Source organism: Magnolia sinica, chromosome 8 (genome assembly GCF_029962835.1).
Source record: "Magnolia sinica isolate HGM2019 chromosome 8, MsV1, whole genome shotgun sequence".
In the NCBI taxonomy this organism is placed as follows: domain Eukaryota; kingdom Viridiplantae; phylum Streptophyta; class Magnoliopsida; order Magnoliales; family Magnoliaceae; genus Magnolia; species Magnolia sinica.
Genome location: NC_080580.1, coordinates 35,199,212 through 35,218,856, shown reverse-complemented (window position 1 = coordinate 35,218,856; position 19,645 = coordinate 35,199,212). Strand labels below are relative to the sequence as shown.

Genomic DNA, 19,645 nt, shown 5'->3' with positions numbered 1-19,645 from the left:
CTTGAAATCATGAAGGATTTCTATTTTTGTCGGCAGGCCGGTCACCCACTCGCACGGGTTGACCAACCTTGAATGTACAAGAGAGGTACATTTAGGGCTATGTTTATACATTGAGGTATGAACTTCCCTTTATTGTGAATAATAAAGGATGAGGATATGAGTGAGTCGTATCCGCCTACAATCTTATAAAGATTGAAGATGAGACTGATAAAGTCGAATAACATAATCGCACCATTCCGTTACATGCGATCAATGTTATGGCCTGAAATTAAAGCCAGGTTATGAGGTTATGAGATGAGTCGTACCTTATGTAGAATGACCTGCGTATTGTAGACCCGACATTCACCTAGTATTGTCTACTTTACGACGTGGATTGTAGCCACGTGCTTGGGACCTATTACCTACAGATTGCTTTGATTCGATCTAATCATTGCAACGTGCGAGTAGCCAGTCCCGTAGGTGACTCTTTGTGTCCTTAGCTACCCTCCTCTTGTGTATATGAGGATGAGATTGAGTGTCACTACTTTAGTGTACTATGACGAAAAGTCCTTGATTGGCCAAACTTGGTTACGCTAGGAAAGCGACTTGATTAATTCCAAATTACACATCTGCATGGGGAAGATCCCGTGACAGCTACACCAAGTTTCTAGAACTATAAATACGCACTTGAAGACTTATCCGCCGGCAGTATCGAGTTGTTTTTATTAGACTTTTGCAAACAGTATTTTTCTTAAAAAGCATATATATATAAGTATTGCTTTGAATTGGTTTTATTCGAAGTTTGTGAAAAATCAAGTTTTCAGAATAACTCGATAAGTTGGATAAGTGCGTATGTTGGCCGAGTACTCCAGGTCGGGAGTTAACTCCATCCGGTGTGGTCATGCGGACTAGGACAGGCATTGCAAAGCTTGGGTTATTGAGTACTAGTCAGGTGGTCACTTAGTACTTAAGCACCTGTGAGAAGATAATGGTGATCCAGCTGGTCCCACGCCTCTGATTCTTTTGATCGCGATGTTTGGTTTTATGATTGTTATTAGGCAAGTTAGATGGACAAATTTATATGCCTATCCCACAATGTGATTGAGTGGGAGATGTTGGACGTAGGCCGGTGGGGCCCACTGGTGAGCAATCACTAGTGGGTGGGTCCCACATGTTTAGGCATCTTCCGGCCTTTCTCCTTTTCGGTTATATTTCAAATTCAAAATTGAATTTGATTTATGATAGGAGATAGGGATAAGACCGGATGATATGGTCTCATCCAATCTCCCCTCCTTTCCTATAAAAGGCACGCGCTCTCTCTCGCATAAATATAAGATATACAAAATACTGAGAGTATACGGAGAGAGAAACATTGTGCACGAGAGTCTGTCCATCTTAGCTTGTCCTTGGGATGATCTGATCCATAGATCGCAATCCGGGACCACTATATACCGTAGGATCAGAGGTGTGAATAGTTCCATCTGCTCCAGTAGTAGATAGGCGGGCCGTTGAAACATCAATCTTTTGCTTTGTAAAGGTTCCAAACATCGTGTAGACCGTCGGATCTTGAGGGCTCACCTTCCGCGCTTCCCAACAGTGAAGCGATCGAGCTGTTTTGTATCTCCTCTATTGTCACTTTGGACATGGGATTTAACAGATTGCATGGAAATCTTCCACCTAACATAGGCTTCACTCTTTCTAATCTCCAAGAGCTTTATGCCGGAGGTAACCAATTCACAGGACCCATACCAGTTTCATTATCCAATGCTTCTGGACTTTCACTTATTGACCTTGGAAACAATAGTTTCAGCGGATCTGTACCTCTGAATTTTGGAAGCCTCAAAGGTCTCACCTCATTAAATTTGTGGGGCAACGAACTTGGAATTGGAAAAGCTCGTGACTTGAGTTTTCTTGATTCTTTGACCAATTGCAGTAGCTTAGAAGTGGTGGACGTGAGCAGAAATCGTCTCAGCGGTGCGTTGCCCAACTCCATAGCGAATCTTTCGACCCAACTAACATTCCTATCTTTAGGAAGTAATATGATATTCGGAAGCATCCCATCTGGGATTCAGAATCTTATTGGCTTAACAGTACTGAATATGGTGCGTAATTTTCTGACTGGTACAATTCCCATTGGTGTTGGGAAGCTTAACAAGTTGGAGGGACTTTACTTAGATTCAAATGGATTATCAGGGAAAATTCCACCTTCATTGGGCAACATCACCAGATTGTACGAACTCTATTTACATGAAAACAAACTATCGGGAAGCATACCTTCAAATCTTGGTAATTGCATAAACCTGAACTTAATATACCTCGACTATAATAACTTTAGTGGTACCTTACCCAAACAACTTTTCAGCATTCCATCTCTGATTTATCTCCAAGCTCAAAACAACTTTTTCACTAATCTGCCACATGAAGCCAGTTACTTGAAAGCTCTTGGAACATTCAATGTTTCTAATAACAAATTGTCAGGCGAAATTCCAAGCTGGCTAGGCAATTGTCTCAGCCTAGAGTATCTCGTGTTGGATGGGAACTTCTTTCAAGGATCAATTCCATCAACATTTAGTACTCTAAAAGGCCTTCGATACCTGGATCTTTCACGCAACAACTTATCTGGGAAGATTCCAAGATATCTGGAGAAGTTTGCTCTAGAGTATCTAAATCTATCCTTCAATAATTTCGAGGGTGAATTACCAAAACAAGGGGTCTTTGGAAATGCCAGTCGACTTTCAGTGCTCGGAAATAGTAAGCTTTGTGGGGGTATTCATGAATTACAATTGCCACCATGCTCTAGCCAAGCTTCCAAGAATCGGGGGATCTCTCTTGCTTCAAAAGTCAAATTCTCAATAATTGGTGCTGTCCTGGGTCTTATTTCATTATCATGTTTCTTTACCATTCTTTATCGGGTAAGAAAGTCAAGAAGGAAACCTTTTGCTGTGCCTTCTATGGAGGATCCTTTTATGAACGTGTCTTATGCGGAGCTCTTTAAAGCAACAGATGAGTTCTCTCCTGCCAATTTGATCGGAACCGGAAGTTTTGGTGCTGTATATAAAGGGATTCTAGATCGTGTTGGGACTATGATAGCAGTGAAAGTCTTCAACCTTCAACAACAAGGAGCTCTGCGGAGCTTCATGGCCGAATGTGATGCGTTGAGAAACATTAGGCATCGGAATCTTGTTAAGATCTTAACTTGTTGCTCGAGCATTGATTTTAAGGGCAATGATTTTAAAGCTCTAGTATACAAGTACATGTCCAATGGAAGTCTAGAGAAGTGGTTCCATAGGGAAGGCCATGACCAGCCGAGAAGGAACTTGAAGTTTACTGAAAGGCTAAACATTGCTATAGATGTGGCTTCTGCACTGGATTATCTACATAATCATTGTCAAACGTCAATCATTCATCAAGATTTAAAGCCAAGCAACATTCTTCTTGATGATGACATGATTGCTCATGTGGGTGATTTCGGGCTAGTCAGGTTCTTATCGGAGGTTGCTCAAAGCAGCTCAGTTGGGATGAAGGGATCTATTGGGTACATCGCTCCAGGTAACAATTTCATCTATTTCCTATTATTATTATTATTATTATTGAAGGATCCACACCTGGCAAGAGGAGCTAAGTTCTTTCATTTGAGTAACAAAGTCTTATTCAATGTAGAGCATCTTTATAGGGACATATAACTTCATAGCACACCAATCGATGTGAGGAATTCAGATCTTTAGTAAAGGAAAAAAGGCAAATTACTTGTTTAAATAGAATATTTCCTCTCTCTCCCTCTCACTCTCTCTCTCAAATGTCAAAAGTCAAGGGAAGTGACCGATTGGGCTGATTTTCAATCCCTAATTCTAACATGTGTAATCAAACCCATGACCTCAGTGTTGAAACTCACTGTTTACGAGTGAGCCATGGTCACTTAGATTCTAACACAAGTTGTATAAATTGCAGAGTATGCAATGGGCAGAAAAGCATCTACACAAGGAGATGTTTATAGCTACAGAATCCTTCTACTAGAGATGATCACTGGAAAGGGGCCAACTGATGACGTGTTTAAGGACAATCTAAGCCTTCATCATTTTGCTAAGCTGGCTTTGGCTGAACAAGTAATGGAGATTGTTGATCCACAACTGCTATTAGAAGAAGCTGAAGCTATTCAAGGCAATGAAAATCAAATCAATACAAGAAATAGAATGCATGACTGTTTGATTTCAATGGCCAAAATCGGTGTGTTGTGCTCTGCAGAATCTCCGAGAAAACGAATGCAAATGAGAGATGTTGTTGCTGAAATGCACACAATCAAGGACTTGTATCTCGGGGTCATGATTCATCGAGACAAGCAAGTTAGGTCGCAAATATTAGATGAAGGTTTGTCTTACCTCAGACATTACTAAGTTATTGTTAGTAGTTATTTTGAGAAAGATTTGCAAATGAAATGAGTTTGTTGAATCCTTCCCTAAACAAGCTCTAGATATATTATTTAGACTTAGGTTAAGAGTGCATTTGTATTGAAATTGAATATATGAGAAGATGTTTTTTTTTTTTTTTTAAAATCTTATGTTAGGCAAAGGGAGATTGTATCATGAATTTAATAAAACTTTACAATGTTAAGAAATTAGTTGAGCATTTGGACTACCAACTTGATATAAGTTTGATGAGGTATTCGTCCAATGAATTCTACCATGGATTTGGCAAAAAAAAAATAAAAAATGAATGAACTTGTATGATCCAATGGTTCATCTACTTGATGTCAGTAATTCTTTCGCGTGACGATTGTGAATCATTGATTTGTTGTCAAATGTATGTTGATGTACAACTAACAAGATGGTTAGAATTATCAGACCATAGTAATCTCTGATGTAATTGATGGTACACATAAAACTGTGAATACCAGTAGGGATGGGATAGGCCGGAATAAAAATGGGCTAAGCCGGAACAGGGATGGATAAAACTAAATGTTAATGGATCCTCCCGTGGGAATCTTGATAAGGATGGAGGGGGTAGACTCGTTAGAGATCACATGGATAAAGTTATCTTTGCCTTTCATAACTTTTATGACAGGGTCACTAATAATGTGGCTGAAACACATGCAGCCTTTGACAGCATTAATTAGTATTGCATTGACCTGGGGCTAAGGAATGTTATTGTGTTATCAGATTCCATTTTTTTAATGCCATTTGTAATCCCCTTGCACTAACCCCATGGAAGATTTGGTATCAGGTGGGGGATATTTCCGATTTGAAAATTGTTATAAATTTTAGGAAATCTGGCACTTTTAAATGAGGAAATTCAGTGGCAGATGGTTTAAGAATACTTGCGAGCAAGCCTAATCGTTTGTTCCATAGTTGGGGTGAGCTTCTGTGTGAGATTTAGGTCTTGCTGGCTATGGACAATGCAGGTATGAGATTCTTAGTAGGCCTTTCAATCATGAGCTGGGCCTGGTTGGCTTTGGCCCAAAATTTGAACTGTTTTGAGTCTGGCCGTTTCAAAATTTTTATTTTGGTAGGCCAGAGCCCAGCCCATTGATAGCCCTGATTATTTGTATCATGTTTTCTTTTATCTTTTTTAACCTTGCACCCCCCAAACAAAAACAAAAACGAAAACAAAACAAAAAATAGAGGGAGGCAGCCTGCTATTCATTTCGTCACGATTGGAATCAGTTGAGTTGGAAGATTAAGTTGTAAAAGTTACATAAAACATTAAGTTTAACTAGCCAGAGATGTATGGATTGATTTTGGTAGCTCCATGCCTTTGTCAAAGGATTGGCTTGGGGATTCTGTATGCAGTTTATATGATAGGTGAGGCTGGATCTTTTTGCTGTGCTTGGCTAAAAAAAGGTAAAAAAGAAAAAAGAAAAAAGAACAACAGAGAGTTAGTTTCTTCAGGATCGGAATAAGTCGAGTTGGAAGTTTGAGTTGTAAAAGTTACATTAAAGATTAAATTTATCTAGCCAGAGATGTATGGATTATCATATGAATGGATGGATTCTCTTGGTAGCACATGTACAACAATATTATATTATGGCATTGTGATACACATTCATAAAAACAGAGCCATCCTTTTGCTGAGACCCATTTCAAACAAGCACTGGACTAACATCATGCTTTCATGTTGAATTGGTAAACCCATGTATATTCATCAGCTACATAATACCTTGAATATCAAACATTAGTCATATAGCTTCTAAGTTTCTAAATTTTCTCATACTTATGGCCTAATTAATTAATGGAACTTCTTGTTTTCGTCTACCATTTTAATAGTGGGTCCAACCTGTTGAATGGCACACGTTCATGCACTCCACATACGATGGAGGCATGTTCTCGAAGTGGGATTTAGCTGGTTTATTGCCTTTGCCTGATCTTTCTGGTGATCAGGTAGGCCACTCGTGCTAGTTGAATGTGGACCACTCCTTTTTTTTCTAATTAGTATGACTATTGCAAATGTTTAAATAAGACAATCCAAAATTCTAGGCCATAGCACATTCCTAGACGTAAGTGAGACTATATTCCTATAGCTACACTGAGAGTAAGTTTCCAATAGTTACTCGAGTAATTAAAAATTGTTGTTAACAGATGTCTTAAATCTGAGGAAATTCGACTAGCCCGAGAAAGCTCAGGTGAAAGTCCAGTAACAATTTATTTTGGAACTTCCGAGAAATTCGACCAGTCGGAGGATAAGTTTGACTAGTCGAAGTGCCCTTCGACTAGCCCGAGCTCTGGTTTGATTAGTTAGAGGTTACGCAGATTGTGCGTGAACTACATAAATTTAAGGCGGTTTCCGGACTATTCCAAGTCGGTGCGAAAGTTGGAATTTCTCAACTATAAATTGGAGTTCCTAGGGCCATTCTAAGATATTCTAAGGTTTCCTAAACTATTCCAGAGGGTTTCTAAAATAGTTATAGGGTTTCAAATTGTGTAGCAAAGGGTGAGATTCGAGGTTGTTCGAATCAGATAAGTCCTTTCTCTTTATAATTTATGCTTTCATAGTGGATTTGTGTCGCTTTGTGCCGTGGTTTTTTTTCGAAATGGTTTTTCACGTTAAATCTTTGTGTTCTCTTATGTTTGCTTGGTGTAATTAGAGCACCGAGCACCAGCCATTGGCCAGTGCCCCGGGGAGTAGCCGATCTATCACTTTCTCGAGGGTTGGAGCAGCTGGTGACTTCTTCTTCACTCCACACTATAACAAATTAGACTTTTTACGATGATTTTTTTAGCGATGAGTCTAATTTCTTTGCAAAAAGTCAATTTTTTACAATGATATTTCAAGTTGGTGAAAAAAAATAGATTATTTACGATGACATTTTAAATCGTCGCTAATAGTTAACTTTTTTACGACGAGCTTCAATTGTCGTCGCAAAACTTGTCGCGAAAACTTGTCACATGAATTTTTCACAACGAGCTTAACCAGTCGTCGCTAATAGCTACTTTTTGTGACAAATTAGGTGTCGTTAAAAAAAAAAAGTTTTTACGACGACACAAAAGTTGTCACAAATAGTAGCTTTTGCGACGACTGGTTAAGCTCGTTGCAAAAATACAACATTAGACTTTTTTCCACAGTTCTTTTTACAACGACTAGTTAAACTCATTGTAAAAAATACTAAATTACACTTTTTGCGACGAATGTAGTTTCATTGCGAAATGTTAAAGTATTTGCAACAACATTGTAAATCATCGTAAATAGTTGACGTTTTTGCAACGGGCTTAATTACCATCGCAAAAATGTTTTCCAGCAATTTTTTTTAAAAAAATTACATGGCAGGAAAGACTTTTCGCCACGCATTTCAATCGTTATCGCTAATGTCCACTTTATGCAACGAATCAAGTATCGTCACAAAACATTATTTTTTGCAATGACACAAAAGTTACTACAAATAATTTATTTTAGCGACGACCAGGTTAACTCGTTGCGACAAATACTGTCATGCCCCAAACCCGAAAATCGGATTAGTAATAACAAATATAATTTTTAAGATAAAAATTTCGCGCTATCTGGAAAACTTTTGAGGTAAGAGTTTTACCGACGAACCAAAACCGTCGGGAATAATGTTTTTCTCGGCGAAAAAAATTTCCTTGGCAAAACACTACTACCAATGTTTTTCCGATGGCTAAAAATTTTCGGTAATAATGTCTTTACCGACGAAAAATTTCGTTGCTAAAAGTAATTCATTTTTCGCGCTATTTTTGAAAATTTCGCGGTAAGACTTTTACCGACAAACCAAAACCGTCGGGAATAATGTGTTTCCCATCGAAAAAAATCGTCGGTTTATTATTGAAGAATTCTTGTCAGTAAAAGTTTTCCCGACAGCTGAAAACCGTCGGTAATAATGTCTTTACCAACGAAAAATTTTGTCGGTAAAAATATTAAACCAAATTAAGATTCCCGCCTTGGCTGAAAGTATGACAGTTTTACCGACGAACTAAAACCGTCGGAAAAAGGTTCCTGCCAGGGATTTAGGATTCCCGCCTTGGCCTAAAGTATGAAAGTTTTGCCGACAAACTAAAACCGTCGGAAAAAGGTTCCTACCATGGCCTGATAGTTTTGCCGACGAACTTAAACCGTCGGGAAAAGGTTCTGCCAAAATAAAGTCGTCATGAATAATATTTTACTAACGAAATTCAATTTGCGTTGGTAAAAACACTTTTACCGATGAATATTGTTGTCGCAAAACTAAATATTCTCGACGGATGAAAACCTTTGCTAATGTTTTTTTACTTACGAGCAAAAACCGTCAATAAAGATAATATGTTTCGTGTGTGTGTGTGTGTGTGTGTGTGTGTGTGTGTGTGTGTGTGTGTATGGGAAAAGGTACTATGCGCTCGACCTCACGATAAGCCACCGTGATGCGTTTCGAACATCTACCCCATCAATTAGATGCACCATTCCATCATGGGCCTAGGTCTCAAAAATGAAGTCAATCCGTGACTTGTGTGGGCCACACCACATACGTAGTGGAGAGGGGCCGTGCACCATTAAAACATTCATGACCATTTGTATCGGGCCCACCGAGATGTGGTTTGAAAATCCAGCCCATCCATTATGTGTCCCACTTGGATGAGGGTTCGAATCAAGTTTCAGCCGCATTTTTGGTGGGCCCCAACAAGTGCTTTTATATATTTTAACGGTGTCTTCACATGATTTAAGATGGTATGCCCCACTTAAGTTCTCAGTATACGGCTGATTTTGGGATATCCCATAATTTAAAGGGGACCCATCAACTGCTCGGTGTTGATGGTCGACACGCATCACGGTGGGGCCCACACAGCTTGACCTCACGGGAGCTTAGCGTGAGGTCGCGCGCATAGTACCTTTTCCCTATATATATATATATATATATATATATATAAAATTTTTATATATAATTAAAAATTAATATTTAAATGATTTGTAATATCACATGAAAAAGAATATTGAGAAGTTAGTAAAATTTTTAAAAATGTTTGAGAAAAATTTTGTGAACAAAATGATGCTTTTGAAGAAAAAAATCGGCATTTTGAAATTTTTAAGAAAAAATTAAAATATGAGAAATTTTTGGAGATTTTGAAAATAAAAATTTAGAATTTGTATTTTAAATGTTTTTTGAAATATTTTATAATAAAAATGATATTTTGTTAAAAGAGTAAAAATATATACAATTTGAAAATAAATGTTATTTTTATATGGAAATTGAAATTTATCTATGAAAAATAAAATTATTGAATTATTAGGCACATCCACTAATTGAACCTTTAATCATTTTTGGACAATCTAATCAGTTCAGATTGAAGAGTAAATAACTTCAGATGTTTAAATCAAATTTCACTGAAATTGTTGATCAATCTTGTATGCCCAATATCTTTCTCATATGTAGCATGATTGGGACGAGTAACTAGTCAAATTGAGGGTAATGATCAGTAAAATAGAGTGAATGGATTAGACATGTAAAATGGGCCAAATATTCTGGTCAAAATTGTGACCCAATTTATTAACACCCTAAGAACCTAAGAATTAATGTTAGTAAGTTTTGTGGGGGCCATCATGATATGTGTCGAACATCAACACTGTGCATTTGATGTGCCCCTTAATTTAGCTTATGAGATATCTCAAAAATCATCTGTATACGAAACTCAGGTGGGCCATGCCATCTAAAACTATGTGAGACATCTAAAAAAATATAAAAGCACTTAGTGGGGCCCACATGAGTTTTGAATGTGGCTGAAACTGGGTCTGACCCCTCATCCAAGTAGGACGCACATAATGAGTGGGTTAGATATGTGAATCACATTTAAGCAGGCCCAATATATGATTATGAAAGTTTTAAGGAAACCCCTCTCCACTATATTATGTGGTGTGGCTCACCCAAGTCATGGATTGACATTCTCCATACCGTTCAATGCTTTTCTCGGATCGTTTTAAGATATTAACTAAAAAAATGGGACGGGTCCTTAAGTGGATTACAAAGTGGGGATTGAACGTCCACCATTAAAAATAACATTCATAGAAGTTTTGGATCAACCTGATGTTTGTGTTTTCCCTTCATTCATATCTTTTTGATATTATGAACATGTTGGATGAAAAATAAACATTACTATGGGCCAAAGGAAGGTATAAACGGTGGAAATCATTATTCCACACTGTTTTGTGTGGCATGGTCCACTTAAGTTTTGGATTTACCAAAAATTTGGGATTAACCCACACCGTTCATCCATTTTTCGAGATCATTTTATAGAATTATCCAAGAAAATGAATCATATCCAAAGATTAAATGGACCACACCACAAATAAGGGGAACAGATTGGCTACTCCCCCTACACCATCCAATGGCTGGTGGTTGGTGCTGTGTGGGCCCCACCATGATGTATGTGTTTAATCCATGCCGTCCATCTATTTTTAAAGATCATCTTATGGCATGAGACCAAATGAGGTATATATATCATAATCTGAAATGGACCACATTACAGGAAATAGTGTTGAATGAGCATCAACCATTTAAAACATTTTGGGGGCCATAAAAGTTTTGGATCGAGATGATTTTTGTTTTTCCCCTTCATCTAGGCCTGTATGACCTAATAAATAGATTGGATGCCAAATAAACAGTATAGTGGGCCTTACGAGGATTTTAATGATGGATAACCAATCACTTTTGTTTTCATGTGATGTGGTCCACCTGATATTTATATACCTCACATTCCACCATGATGTATGTTTTATATCCACACCTTCCATCCATTTGGAGAGATCATTTTAGGGCAATATCCAAAGAACGAGTTAAATCCAAAGCTCCAGTGGACCCCAGCACAAAAAATAGTGGGACAGTGATGCCCACCATTAAAAATACCTAAGGATCGTATCCCATAGAAATTTAAGTGAAAATAGGTTAAGTGCAAAACTAAATAATCGGTGGATTTAGCTCGAACCACCATTTACACAAATGGCAAGACCCAAAACCATCAAAATCGCTAACTCAACACTACTTAAAAACCTAAGAGAAATTCCAAGAGCCTGTCGCTCTCGGGAGTACATTGAAACCACATAGCGGACCTAGATCTCCGATGACCGCGAAACTATGGGGTTATGACCGTCCTACTGGGCATACAGCCATTGTGAAAATCGAGCCCAGATGGTGTCCAGAAATGCATAACTTGAGCCTTGAGTGAAGTGTATGAGAAACACAAATATCTTTAGAAAACGTAATGAAACTTAAGTAAATTGGGTCATTCGCTTACGTAAGAAATTGAAGATTTCGGACCATCAGTTTCTAACCAAACGTCACCCCTGGAAAAAGAAAATTTCGTTGCACAAATTGGAATACTGGTGGCCCTATTCGAGCAAGTTCGACCGTTGATCTGACACGTGTCCTTCACGGTTGATGGGCTTATCTGATCGCACCGAAATCATATCCTGGCATATATCCATCGTCAGGGAACTTACCCTATGATGTGAGTAGTGGACCTCCATATAAGCCCCATTTGCCCGAAACGAGTGCCCTTTGGATACAAACTAAGTATACCATGGCCCTGGGGCCATTTACATCACTTTTAGACTTATATAAAGCCCTTATTTCAACCCATTTCTATTCCATACGAATTTCTCCAAACCTAGGAGAGAGAAGAGAGAAAAGAAGAGAAGAGTGAGGAAAGAGAGGAGAGAGATTTTGGGAGATTGTTGCTGGGATTCTCTCCCACTACTTCACGCACTGAATCTATTACGCTACCCAACCTGTTTCAACTACGATTTTGGGTAAGAAATCAGAACCCTAATACCGTAGTTAAGATCTAGAATAGTCGTTTGCACTTGTATTCAAATCAATTATCTGGGCAAATTCCGTCTTCCTTGGGAAACATCTCCAAATTGTCGGTACTCAGTTTAGTTGGAAACAATCTATCTGGGAGTATACCTTCAACTCTTGCAAATTGTGTAAACCTGCAATTCATATCCCTCCACAATAATAACTTCAGCGGCAGCTTACCCAAACTACTTTTCAGCATTCCATCTCTCATTGAACTCCAAGCTCAAAACAACTTTTTTACTGATCTGCCATATGAAGCCGGTTACTTGCAAGCTCTTGGAAATTTTAGTGTTTCTAATAACAAATTGTCAGGCGAAATTCCAAGCTGGCTAGGAAATTGTCTCAGCCTAGAGTATCTTGGGTTGGATGCGAACTTCTTTCAAGGATCAATTCCTCCAACATTTAGTACTCTAAAAGGTCTTCGATACATGGATCTTTCAAGCAACAACTTGTCTGGGTAGCACGCCAACAACGCAGTGAACCGAGATTCAATCTCCAGTCTCACCCACAAACGATAAACAGGAAGGAATATAAACTAGAAGAAGAATCAAAGCATTCCAAATAAACTATAAGACAAGATATACGTGGAAAAACCCCGACAAGGGTAAAAAACCACGGATGCAAACTTCCACTATGAAGAAAAATAAAGATTACAAGGCAATATACTAACCTCTCCCTTGGAAATACAGAGAAAAATCTTTGTCCACACCTTGGAATAACTCTCATAATACCTAAAAAAGCCATAGGGACCCCTATTTATAGTTTAGGCAGCTCCTCTTTCGCACCTATGCGAAAATCGGCTCAAAAAATTCGTAGTCCGCATCAAATCCGGAAACGAATCTGCGTAACCTCGACTGGTCGAGCGGAACCCTCGATTGGTTGAGCATGGGCCTCGACCGGTCGAGTACCACGAAAGTTGTGATTGAATCATCACACCTGTGGCCATGATGTTGTGGCGGTTCGAACATGAAAATTTGAAGTAAACCACATTTTATGATCATATATATATATATATATATTTCACTTTTCTTCGGATAATGTTTGATGATTGTGAAATATGTATGAGTTTTGTTTTTGTTTATTTAAATTTGTGATTAATAAAAATCATGAACTTAATTTATAATGTGTAGATGAAGAGGTTTGCTATAATACATCCTTACATTTTTATTTTTTTTTACACACACATGCACCCCACATGGGTCCTCGATCTCGATGATTTCAGTGTTGAAATGCATCTACCATTGAGCCATGTAGGGAGTCCCATCTTTTTTTTTTTTTTTTTTTTAATTTTTTTTAAAAATCAACTGCAATGTTAGCACTACCAAAAAACGAGCAAAGGCCACGAACTTTGAAAGCCTTTAGCTACGGATGTAATCCGTAGTAATTTTGCTACGGATTTAGTCCGCAGCTGAAACCTGATCGATCCGTACCTAAAGCCTACCTCTCACCATAGCCATATTAGATATTGATGATGCTTAAGGGGCTCCATAGGACCCATTGAAATATATATGTTTGATCTAATCCATCCATAAATTCTGATATATAATTTTAGTGGATTGGGCCAAACGTCATGTAGATTAAAGGTCTAAGTGGACCACACAATAAGAAATCATAAAAATTGAATATCTATTGTTAGTATGTTGTGTGGTCTTATTACTGCTTCAATCTAACTCATTTTTTGTATCAACCCGTAAAATAATATTTTAAATTTAATGGACATATTGGATAAATAACATACATCATGGTGGGCCCCACAGTCCTAAAGCCCACGGTCCTCATGAGCCGTCCGTCACGTGCCCCTCCCCAAAATTCATTCTGCCATTTTCTCCCGCCCGCGTACCTCTCAAAACGAGGGTTTTTGCGTCCGCCCGTTTCTCTGTCTCTCCATCTCCCAGCTCCCTCACCCTCTCTCCCTCTCTCGCACTCAGCCTCTCCCTCGCCATCTCTCGATCTCTCACTGTCCCTCACCCTCTCCCCGTCTCTTGGCCGCATTCCCTGCTCTCTATTTCCCAACCTCTCTCTCTCTCGCTAGCGTTTTCAAAATGCCCTTTCGTCGCAAGATGGAGAATAACAGTTAGTCTCTCTCTCTCTCTCTCTCTCTCTCTCTCTATTTCCGAAATCAGTTGCGATCAGATGCGCCATTGAAATCTCTGTTTCTGTATCTTGTAATCTCACTTGCCCAACATATATATCTTGCATGAGAAATCTGTATCTTGTAATTTTCTACAGAGCACCATAATGAAAGGCATGATCGAAAGTGGGGCCTGACAAGATCTCAATGATAGCTCCAAGCAGTTTGCAAAATTGTTAGCTCAGAATGTAAAACTCGTTGATTCGAAAGAACTTGGGTCTAATAAGGAGCAGATATTGGCTTCTCTGAAGATGGTGCGGCAGTCCTATTGGAAGCTGGCTATTAGGTATTTTGGGAATTTTATTATAGTCTCAGCTATTTTTATGGGATAATATGTTTTCACACATATCATGCTAGCTATGCCCAGCACCATCCAAGGGCTCGAGTTTAGGGATTAGACTTGCCGGACTCAATTAGGGAAGTGGTTGTGTGTGGGGTTTTGGTTCTTCAAGGTGAACGTGTCCTAGAGAATATATCTCGCTTTATGCAGGTTAGAATACAAAGAGGTAAACTCCTTTACTTACAGATCAGCTTGATTTCACTTAGTTAAAAGGGAGTATTGTGTAGCAGGAGGAATTGTAGGGCCATGATGCATCAGGATATATACACGTTCCTGTTCCCTGTCCATACACGTGCAGCCCATGGTCGTCACTGTGGCAATTTATCTGATGGGCCCCATCATGGATGGGTGATACCCCAATAACTCTTCAAGATTAGAGAAGATCCTTATCTTTACGAGTTGAAAAAAAAATTAATTTGGTGGAATTTCCAAGGTTCGGAAGGCTGAGATCTTGCAATCTAGGGGATTTTAGGCTGTCCTTTGTCTATGCTGGAGCCAGTCAGATGAACCTTCTGGGATCCAGATCTCCACACTATGAGTCTGACTTGTATGAACTAAGCACACGAGAATGGTAAGCATGACCTGATGCATTATGGAGCTATAATTCCTCTTACCATGAGGGTTCTTGATTCTAATATCAGTGCATGATAGTATTAATTGTGAGCGTTTATGTAAAGTATGATTGGGAATGAATTCATTTTTCTTAACCATACGAACCACAATATTAATACTCACACATGAAGGCATATATTCTGATACCTGACTTCCTAAATATATATTTCCCTGGTTGAAATGCCAGCTTTAAGAGTTTATTTTGAGGGGAATTGTTACAAATGGACAAGTTTCAGATATGTTAATCCTACATTTTTCTTTAAAAAATGGATGAGTTTCAGAATACACACACACACACACACACACACACACAAAACTTAAGCATGCTTTTGCTTTTAATAATTGTACCCACTTTCTTTGTCTTGTTCAGGGCCATTAAGATTTTGGTTTTCTTAGCTGCAGCATCTCTGATTGATAAAAATATACATGTTTTTCTCTTGCAAATTTTAAGTTTACGTGGTTGCATACTTTCTGGTAAATAACTTGAATCATTGCCATCTTGAATTTTAGGCAGCGATCATGGAGTCAAAGCACAGATGGATGGGTGGTTGCTAACTGTTGCCTTGATTGAAGGAACCAACGTAGCAGCTGTGGATTCAACTGGATTTTCAGACCCATATGTGATATTGACCTGCAATGGTAAAACAAGAACCAGCTCAATCAAGTTCCAAATGCTAGATCCTCAATGGAATGGTAAGCTATTGTAATTTCTCTGTTTTGTATTTGTACTATTAATGTATTGAGCATATCTGTGATGTCACTTAGGATATGGCAAGGGGACAATTGAATGTGTGGTTCAGCCCGAGCTCAAGAAAGACTGTTATTAAAACTTGAAATTCAGGTTCAGGCTTGCTGTTTATCACCAATCACATCCAGACCTGGAACAGGCTTCAATTGAAAAAGTTGTTAAGCATTGTCATGGGCATGGTTGTTTAATCCTTGGGCCCAAGTATCATGCCTTGGTCCAATTTGCAGTCATAAAGTTCTGCCAGGAATCCTGAAGAGTTAGGCTAGCCCATTGCAGTCCTAGCTACTAGAAGATAGCAGCAGCAACACTTTTGCTGGAAAGTTCCTAGTAGAACAGACAACCAACTCATGATCCCAATTTCTCATGTATGGATTTTTATTATCGAATTTTGTTGTGCTTGCAGAAATATTTGAATTTGATGCAATGGATGAGCCTCTGTCTATGATGGATGTGGAAGTGTTTGATTTTGATGGCCCTTCGATGAAGCAACATCCATCGGACACACTGAAATCAATTTCGTAAAATCTAATTTGGCTGAACTGGCAGATATATGGATTCCTCTTCAGGGAAAGTTAGCTTAGGCATGCTAGTCTAAGTTGCACTTACGAACCTTTTTGAACAATACAAGAGGTACTGATATTGTTAAAGAGTACATAACAAAGATGGAGAAGGAGGTCGGGAAGAAGGTGAATGACTGTTCTTGCTTTTGGATGCTTATTACCCATGCTACATATTCATTTTTCTACTCTTGTTTTTCTCATTTATTTTATCAACATTTGAAAATAATTTAAGATAAATTTGCGGGCACCGCAGACAAACTCAGCATTCCAGAAGCTATTTGGGCTTCAACTAGAGGAATTCCTCATCAATGACTTTACTTGTCACTTGAAGCGAAAAATGCCTATGCAGGTGCTGTTATCTTTTTGTGTTATGGATCATGTTACTGATTAAACTCTGCCTAGTAAAAATCTCACTAACAGACCCCAGCCCCAGTAAAGGAGGGTTGATGAATTTGGGCAGCCTTGGTAAAGGAAGGATGATAATGATGACAATGACAATGAAAACAACCCAGGGTTATGCCTAGTATCCTTGGGTATTCGGCCCATGTTTCAGTGATTAAATCCATTGATCCAATGGACTCTTCCTTCAATGGGCCATGTCCCAAAAGCTCTTTCAATTGAATATGGACTATGTCCATATTTTTCTTCTTAGCAGTCTATTTTCAGGTCAGCAATAGACGGGCTAGGATTGTTCCATCTGGGGATTTTTAGCAATAGTCCATCTACTCTGGCAGCCCATGAGAGCAATGGTTTGGATCACGAAATATTAGGTGCGGCTTGCACAAACTACCAACCTGATGATACCATACATGCGTAATGTTGAGGATCATATATCTCCAGGATCTTTTTAATGACTCATACATACATTCTTCCTGTTGATACCATGTATGCTTAATCATGCTCATCTGGTTCCTTCTCTGCAGGGCTGTCTCTTTCTATCAGCAAGAATAATTGGGTTTCATGCAAACTTGTTTGGACATAAAACCAAATTCTTTTTTCTTTGGGAAGACATAGAAGATATCCAAGTGGTCCCTCCACCTCTAGCATCTGTTGGCAGTCCATCTCTTATCATTATTCTTCGCTGAGGCAGGGGTTTGGATTCCAAGCATGGTGCCAAGGCATAGGATGAAGAAGGCAGGTTGAAGTTCCATTTCCAGTCATTTGTATCATTCCATATAGCCAAAAGGTACTAGTTTCACATCCTTTCTACTTTTAATAGAAGTTGTTTATGTGCTTCTGTGAACAAGGAAATTATCAAGTTTTGATCTTGATGCATCAAGGCATGTGGTATATATATCAGTTAGGAACAATGGATCCTATGCTTGGAGATTTGCCAATCAGTTAGGAACAATGAAGAAGGCCGCTTTCAGTGTTGTTCCTATCCCACTTGCTATATGGAGTAGAAAAATTGGGAAATAGGATCCTACCTGATGCAGTTCTTGCTTCTCACTCTCACCCCAATTGCAAGGTGGATTGGTTCTTCATTCTGAGTATCTTGGACTCAGGGAACCAAATTGCAATATATTACTTTCAAGTTGGACTTGTGTGAAACTTAACTGCAATTTGATGGATACTCATGCATCATGAGTCATGACTATTAGGAAACATCTTAAAACCTTTTATATTCTCTTGATTAAACTGAACTTGTCAATATACTCTTTTGTAATGATCTCCTATTAACTAGTCTATAAATAACTTCTGTGAGAACTCATCTCGTGTATTGTGTGCATGACATCCAGCCCATTCATCAGATGTGTTACCTCATGAAACCTCTAGGCCCAAAAATCAGCCTGATTCAAAATTTAGGTGAGCCACAGCAAAGGGAACCAAAGCGAGACGGCACCCTACCCTTGATTTTCACTAGGCCCAAATAAGTTGCAAAATAGCCTGATTTTTTACATGACCCTTCATCCAAGCCAGATGAAAGGTACACATGGGATTACTTCTTGAAGGGTTCTCACATGTTCTCATGAAAACTGGTTTGTAGGAGAAATTTTTCCTCCAAACATAGTGTAAAATATGAACTATCATCTTTCTACATCTTCCCCCACCCTAACTTCTACTGTAGAACTAAGTGCTATTTGTTCATGGAAATTTGATTTTCATACATAGAATCATGAAAATTAGAATACTTTAAACTAATTCAGGTCTCTTCCTTATACTTGCAAGGCCACATTCTTCTGGGTTCCTCTGGGTAGTAGCCAATCATGGTTTTCTTCCAATCCTGGACAGATTCTGTCATGACTGTTTTTAACATTTTCATTTTCTAATTTTCCTATGGTTGAATAATGCAACTAAGCAATTTCTACATTATGGAAGCTGAAGTTTTGATCAAGTTGTCAAACTTGCTAGAATACTTGGTTTCTTAGAGGAATGCCAAGAAGACAGGAAGATGTATTCATTTTAGAAGATTGTAATGTGTTTCATTGAGATGCTCGAAACACATTGTAAAAACCCATTTTGTAGAATAGTGAAAAGGAAAAAAGAAAATTGGCTGGTAATTATGATTGATTTGCTTGATGCAATTAGGTGGTTTAACAATGGATCCTATGCTTGGAGATTAGCCAGTTTGTTTAACGAGAGGTTTGATATTCGTGCTAAAGTTTGGGTTAGAATGTTGTCGGATATACAATTAAAGGCTATCATTGAGTTAGAATGTTGTATATTTGAACGTATTTATAGTCTTAGGCTCCATTTGGTCATCACATTAGTATTTATGAAAACATTTTTTTTTTTGAAAACCAAACGGGGCCTAAGCCCTTTTTTAACTCCGCCAATGCAACTCCTTGCATTGCCGGTCCCAAGCCCGGGTAAAGGAGGAGGGAGAAGGGCTTTAGAATGAATCGTCAACTATGGAGGAGATCCTGAAAATGCAGTGAGTATCTCTGGTTTTATGGTTTTACTTGTACATTCCTGTATTGATTACTCAAGCATGATGGTTATGCGCATTCTTTCAGGTGGATGTTGCATGTGGGAGGGTTAGAGCTGCATATTTCAGATTCAAGCATCTGGT

The 19,645-nt window shown here is 38.6% G+C and overlaps 1 protein-coding gene and 1 pseudogene across 3 annotated transcripts in view; both read left to right on the top strand.

The window, feature by feature from the left end:
* Positions 1-1,605: 1,605 nt before the first annotated feature.
* LOC131253238 (probable LRR receptor-like serine/threonine-protein kinase At3g47570) overlaps positions 1,606-19,645 on the top strand; it is a 51,497-nt gene continuing 33,457 nt past the window's right edge. For 2 of the 3 annotated variants that reach the window (XM_058254164.1, XM_058254161.1), the window contains exon 1: positions 1,606-3,528. In XM_058254164.1, coding sequence (XP_058110147.1) covers positions 1,623-3,528 — 1,906 coding nt within the window. In that variant the 5' untranslated portion in view covers positions 1,606-1,622. Of the gene's footprint in view, positions 3,529-3,927; positions 4,590-19,645 lie in introns of those variants that run through there. The other variant, XM_058254163.1, reaches the window with a different exon arrangement.
* On the top strand, positions 6,267-18,051 carry LOC131253727 (C2 and GRAM domain-containing protein At1g03370-like; annotated as a pseudogene).